Source organism: Leucopleurus acutus (genome assembly GCF_964270905.1).
Source record: "Leucopleurus acutus genome assembly, chromosome: 6".
NCBI classification, from domain to species: domain Eukaryota; kingdom Metazoa; phylum Chordata; class Mammalia; order Artiodactyla; family Delphinidae; genus Leucopleurus; species Leucopleurus acutus.
The window spans coordinates 76036253-76042830 of NC_139149.1; the positions used below are offsets into that span (position 1 = coordinate 76036253).

Genomic DNA, 6578 nt, shown 5'->3' on the forward strand with positions numbered 1-6578 from the left:
TCTCAAGTCTTTATAGAAGTCTCTCTAAAATAAATTCATACCCATTCCTGTCCCCTTGTAAACCAAACCAACTCTCCTTGATGTGTTAGGATTGACAGAACCTTAGGTTCATTGTCTGTTCTAAGAATGGTGTTTAGATGGGGCGCGGGGGTGTGGGGATATTGGCCTTTATGTATACTCTATATTGGAAAATGCAATTTACACAAAATAACTTTCCTTATGATTGAGTCCTTTCTCATAAAACAAAGAAATTAGGAAAAAAGATAAGGGCTTGTTGGGTTCCAGTCAATTAAGGTTTTAACCTGTGAGGGCTGTTAGATCTTTAAACTCTCTTTAGTTGAAATTTTTCATAACTCAGGAAACTACACTTCTTGTTTTGGTGGGACTGGTCATTCCCACTCATCGTGGAAAGATTCTGTGTGTTCAGATGGAGAAGCTCCTTGATATATGGATGAAGCAGCCTCGCATTTGGTCTGCTACATTAATAAGGCCATCTTTGCAGAGAAAATCGCGCCAACATCCAGACCACAAAGGATTGCTGCCTTTAAGCACCTCCCAAACTGGCATTCTGAGAACACTGCCTTTGCAGGATGTTAGTAGTGATGTGCTGTGAAGAAATGTACAGTCCTTCTTCACTATAGCACCTCCCAGAGCCTCTGCAGTCCTGTTGCACATTGTGACTCTCCTGAGGGGCTCCGGGGGGGTGCCATGTGCTGTATCAACCACAGGACCCCTCCAGTGGCTCTCACAATTTCTGTTCGAGGCACGTGATCTCGGAACACTGATGGGGATAGTTTGCTTCAGGGCGGCAGGGACCCTGCTTGTCACAGAAGAGGGGTGTGATGTTCTAGCTGTGTAGGCCTTTAATAAACAATCTTGACTGTGCGAAGATTCTGTGTGGCCACGTGAAGAAAACAAACATTTAGTAGCATTATAAACCAGTCCAGAACACCTTTCCTTCCCCTATTCCTACTTATTGGTTGGTCTCATAAAAATAAAATAGCTGATGGAAGCTTGCCTAGCACCGTGGTCCCTTCCTGGGCAGTGCAGGAAGCCACGTGGCAGAGCAAGGCTCCCATGTAGCCTCTGATTCATAACCTCTGGGAGCTCTTAAGCAGGGATTATACTCCTTTTTGGAGAGGATTTTAAACAAAATTCTGCATTTTAAACAAAATTTTACAGAGTCATGGGGAGGGGTGCCCATGACGTACTTTTGCAGACTATACAGACCAGTGTTGTAAACAGCATACTGTTCTGTGACCAGGACCTTCCTCAGTAGATCCTTTTCAGAAGTAGAAGTAGTTATCCTAACAAACCCAGTCTCCACAATCCCTATATGTCAGTTTATAGGAGGAAAGTCAAAGGCCTGTTACTTCCTTAGAGCAGTTTTTTTTTTTTTTTGCGGTACGTGGGCCTCTCACTGTTGTGGCCTCTCCCGCTGTGGAGCACAGGCTCCGGACGCGCAGGCTCAGCGGCCATGGCTCACGGGCCCAGCCGCTCCGCGGCATGTGGGATCTTCCCGGACCGGGGCACGAATCCGTGTCCCCTGCATCGGCAGGCAGACTCTCAACCACTGCGCCACCAGGGAAGCCCCCTTAGAGCAGTTTTAACCTGCACATGTAGAAGTGAGAATTGACTTCAGTGAGAGACTCAACTGCCTTATAATCCCCAGTCCTTAAACTCCCAAACTGTTCAGTCTGTAAATAGATTGCATTTTAAGGATAACCTTAAATAAGATCTATAGTATTTCTAAAAATGAATCTATAGTAATAGAAACTAAAGTGAATTTTTCTATTCAGTATTTTAAATATACATGTGTATATGCATGCATGCATACACACATACATGTAATACACACATACACATATATTATTTAAGTTATACAGTTGTTTTTCTGAATATTTCAAATCCAAACAACTAATCTATGTGCCTTTTACTGTGAAGTTCTGTTATTGGTGCTGTGAAATCATGCGTCTGACATGATTATTTGCTGTAGGATGATTCTCTGATTCTCTGTCCTTACTGTGGGCCAGGCTTCAGTTTTCTCTTCTATGAAATAGAGATAAATAATGGTACTTACCTCATAGGATTGTTTTAAAGTTGAGTTAATATGTGTAACTTACTAAGAACAGTGTGGTCCGTAGTAAATACTCGGTAAAGTTTAGTTACCGTTATCTCTAGAGTGAATCACGGTCATGAATTGCGAACACAGAGACAGCCAGTGTATGCTAAAGTTATTGGGAAAAGAACTCCCCGTACATTTATTACTACAAGTGGCCTTTAAAAATTAAAATGTAAAAATATTTGATTACGTTAAACTTGAAAGGTTTTGTTTTTCCTTTGAGGCACATAGATATAAGTATACATGCTGGAGAGAGATCTCAGGCGAATTTGAAACTAGAGCTTCTTTTTTAGTGCTTTCAAGTTGAAAAGAAACAGCCCATTTGAAAGCTCAGAAGTACCACCGATGAGTACAAACTTATGTGTCACGTTTCACTCCAGTAGCTAATGTTTGCAAAATGTGGCCTCTGTAGACCTTGAAACAGAGACTAACATGTACAGAGCAGAGCTGTCGTCGTGGGTGCCAGTGAGCGTGTGACCCATCACATGGTTTTTAGAGTGACTCACTTAATTGTATGCCAGTGACTCAGAAAACAGTTCCCTGAGAAACATAACCGAAAGTATGGTAACATTACACTGATTCTGATGGTGGAGAGAAAAGAGCACAGGCCTTGAGCTGGGAAGGGCTGGGTTCTGGTTCAGCCATGCTGCCCTCATGCCTCCTTGGTGATGCCGTCCTGGAGGGCAGAGACCTCAGTTTATACATCTGGATGTCTGTCCCTCACAGCACCCAGCCCAGGGGGAAGCCAGTCATATGTCTGTTGTAGGAAGGAGTGACAGATGATCTTGTGGGCAGGCACTCGATCCATGAAAGGAAAGATTTGAACTAGAATATGGTTTCCCACAGTGTACCACATATACCACTGGTAGCATAAGAGGTGGCTTTGGGTGTACACTGATAGATTTTTATGTATGTGTGGATATTAAAAATATAACTGGCAGATCAGACTCATGATTTCATCATTTTTATTCAGTAGGTCACAGCTATTTTGCAACATTTATTTAGTGTGTAGATATGAAAAAAGATGTGTAGGATGTATGTAAATATCCAGCATTTGGAAACCATAGTCTGGAGTGTCTCTAGACCCCTTTTCTTTTTTTAAATTTATTTATTTAATTTATTTATTTTGGGCTGCATTGGGTCTTCGTTGCTGTGCGCGGGCTTTCTCTAGTTGTGGAGAGCGGGGTCTACTCTTCGTTGCGGTGCGCGGCTTCTCATCGCGGTGGCTTCTCTTATTGTGGAGCACGGGCTCTAGAGCGCAGGCTCAGTAGTTGTGGCGCACGGGCTTTGTTGCTCCGCGGCGTGTGGGATCTTCCCGGACCAGGGCTCGAACCCGTGTCCCCTGCATCGTCAGGCGGACTCACAATCACTGCACCACCAGGGAAGCCCTAGGCCCCTTTTCTGAAATTCTGTATTGCATTTTCTCAATTTGTTGATAATTTAATATTTTTGCTATGCAGAAATGGAGAAAAATGGAAAATAGCACGTTCATCTTTCCGTCTGAAACATGGAAATAGTTATTCATAGCCCTTCTTACGGTATAGGAATATAATGAGCTAATGAACTTGAGTTTACTTAGGGCTAAATTATGGCCACTGGAAGCAAAATGCAGTGTAATACCTGTTGGTGTGGCCCTGTGGCTAGAAGGGCTGATGGAAAGGGGAATACTTGTCAAGGTAAATATCCATTAAAAAACAAAAGCTGATGTTAGTGTAATCATCAGCTGTTTGATGTGTACTTTTCTTCAGTTTGTCTTATTCTTTCCTCCTAGGTTCCTGGTGCAGTTCAGACAAGACAAAGTGTGTGTGAAGTTTATTCAGGGCAACCAGAAAAATGGGAGTGTCCCAACATGCAAGCGAAAAAACAACCGTCTTCTTGAAGTCGCTGTCCCTTAACTGGCGCCTCCCCTCTGCTTCCATGGACTCGTTTCTTTGTAATAGTGCAATTTGGTTTTGCTTTGTTTGGGGTTCATTGTATGTTCGGGAATTGCCAAAGGTTAATACTGTTAGAGTCCCTTGGCAAAATAAAAATATTTGACTAATCAGTTTTTACTATTGGAATAGTTTTAACCCTTAAAGTACACATTCTGTCCTGGGACAAGATTGTAGAAACTAACAATAGCTATGCCATGTCGTGCGTGTTCCTTGTTTAGTCATCATGTTAGATCTTTGTGCCCTAAAGCAACATATTACTCATAAATCATTAATACATCTAAGTGTAGGAAACGGTCTTAACAGATAGTGCATCCGTTCATCAACTATTTATTGAATGCCTGCTGTGTGCTAGGCATTGTACTAGGTGATACGAAAACTTATTAGGAACCTTTTTTTGTTTGTTTTAAGGCCATTGCATTCTGGCTGGTTTGTGCTGGCTGTACCAGGGCTAAGAGAGTTTGAAAATGTTGAGACCAAAACAGTAACTGTTGATGATGGACAGCATTTGTTAGGAACCCTGTAGTATGATCTTTAACAATATATACTTCAAGAAGGGCTGGTCCTAGGAAGTAGATACATTGATATATGACTCGGTAAAATTGCCTCTACGTGTGGTTTCTATTTGAAAAGAGAAAACTGACATTTGAACAGGACTTTTAAAGTGTTCAGATCTCTTGTAATTGCTTTTAACGGTAGAAAAGACTCTTTCTTATTTTAGAAAAAGTGACAGAAGCAGTCCAGTAAGGTTATACTTTCCTGTTTCTGGTAAACATCCTATATGATCCTAGATATGCTAATATCTGCAGAGTGTTGTTTTCACCCAAATTACAGTGAAAGGCTGAAAGCCTTTCAGATGGTGGCAAGCATTCTATATGATGTGCAATAGACATCCGAGATCTTTTTTGAAAGTTTTATTTATAATATACATTTTGTATGAGAGAGATGATTAGTACAGGGTACATATTTTAGCCAAGGATCAAAATGGTGTGTGTTAATTTGCAGGATTTCCCCCCCCCCCCAAATTCACAGTAAGGATTCATTTTGGAAACTATATTTTAAACTTCGGAATCAAATCGTTTCTCATTTGGGAGGATAATGTATATACATTGGTATGTTAAATAATAAAACTGTTCGAATTTGGTGCCATTTCCTGGATCACAACTGTATTTTTGTATTTCAAGCTATTTTCTTACGTTGTATGTCAATGTATTGTCGCACAGAAAGGCTTTACAATCCAAACGTTACGCGTTCTCTGTGTAATTGAATTTCACTTAGCTTTTGTAAACCAGAAACATTCGTTGAAAGTATTTTCTGGGGATTTTCTTTTAACTTTTGTACTTTAAAAAGTTGCTCCCATAAAGAAGTTCTCAGAAGCCTTTGTGTTTATTGGCTCAGGTAGAGGATATAATTACTTTCTTTGTCTTTTCCAACATGTATATAAAGTGGTAGATTGATGATTACTGAAATAGGTGAGTAGAAATTTGGAATTGAGAGGTGTTTTATTAAAATGTTTAAAAAAATATGTAATACATTCACACTGTTCAACATACAAATAAATGTAAAAAGATATATAATACAAATTCTCCATCCCATCAGTCACCCATCTGCTCCCTGCAAAGTTAACCATTGTTTTTAATTGGTTTTACTTTATGCATATGCTTACAAGAAGAAATAAAAAGAGATTCTTATCTTCCTCCTGCTTTACAAAAGCTATTATAGATATTGTTCTTTACTTTGCCTTTTTCGCTCTTCATTCTTTGTACCGTATAGTCTTCCGTTGTATGGGTGCACTATAATGTATTTATCCAGTCCCCTACTGATCATCATTGGGTTGTTTCCTGAACGGAAGTTCACAGGGGCACGGCACTGTTGGCCAGACCTGCCTGTGCTGCCCACCCACCCCCATGCCTGACTAGAGGTTACTGATAAGCTGTAATGTTGCTTACTACAGCGGGTGTGCGTCCAGTACTTCTGTATCTTTGAATTTCTGTCACTCTCCTGCCGTGGAGAATTAAAGTATTGGTGTACCTTAGTGACACAGCCCTAACTTGTTCCCAACCACCACTTAGTTGCCCAGCCCCTGGAGTGGCTTGTAGATGTTGTGCTTGAAAAAAGTAACCAGGCAGTGAGGACCAACATCAGACCATGGTAGTCGCCAAGTTTGCAGTGCTGTTGATGCCGTTACCCTTGACTTTGACATCCATCTACCACAAGGCAAGAAGCGAACATGGGAAAGTTACTGTCTTAAAGACTGGTTACGGTTTTGTATTTCACACTCTTGGAATAATAACTTGGACCCAGTACTTAGATGTAAGACCTTCAGCTGTAGTTTGAGTACCTTTGCTCATACCCCAGGGGTTACAGGTATGTCTGTAATGGCAAAGCACCAGGGCCAAGGGTTCTGAGAATCAGGGACATCCTTAGTATTGAAGATTTGGCTGAAATCTAAGAGAATAAACAGTTTTATTATCATGTCATTTCAATAATATGCTGAGTGAGAACTCTCAAGTTCATGTAACTGA

At 40.9% G+C, this 6578-nt stretch overlaps 1 protein-coding gene across 4 annotated transcripts in view; it reads left to right on the top strand.

Annotated features, from left to right (window-relative positions):
- MYO1B (myosin IB) overlaps window positions 1–5660 on the top strand; it is a 182901-nt gene extending 177241 nt beyond the window's left edge. For all 4 annotated transcript variants that reach the window (XM_082841300.1, XM_082841301.1, XM_082841299.1 and 1 more), the window contains one exon: window positions 3894–5660. In XM_082841300.1, the coding sequence (XP_082697426.1) occupies window positions 3894–4017 (124 nt within the window). In that variant the 3' untranslated portion in view covers window positions 4018–5660. The remainder of the gene's footprint in view (window positions 1–3893) is intronic.
- Window positions 5661–6578: the final 918 nt, after the last annotated feature.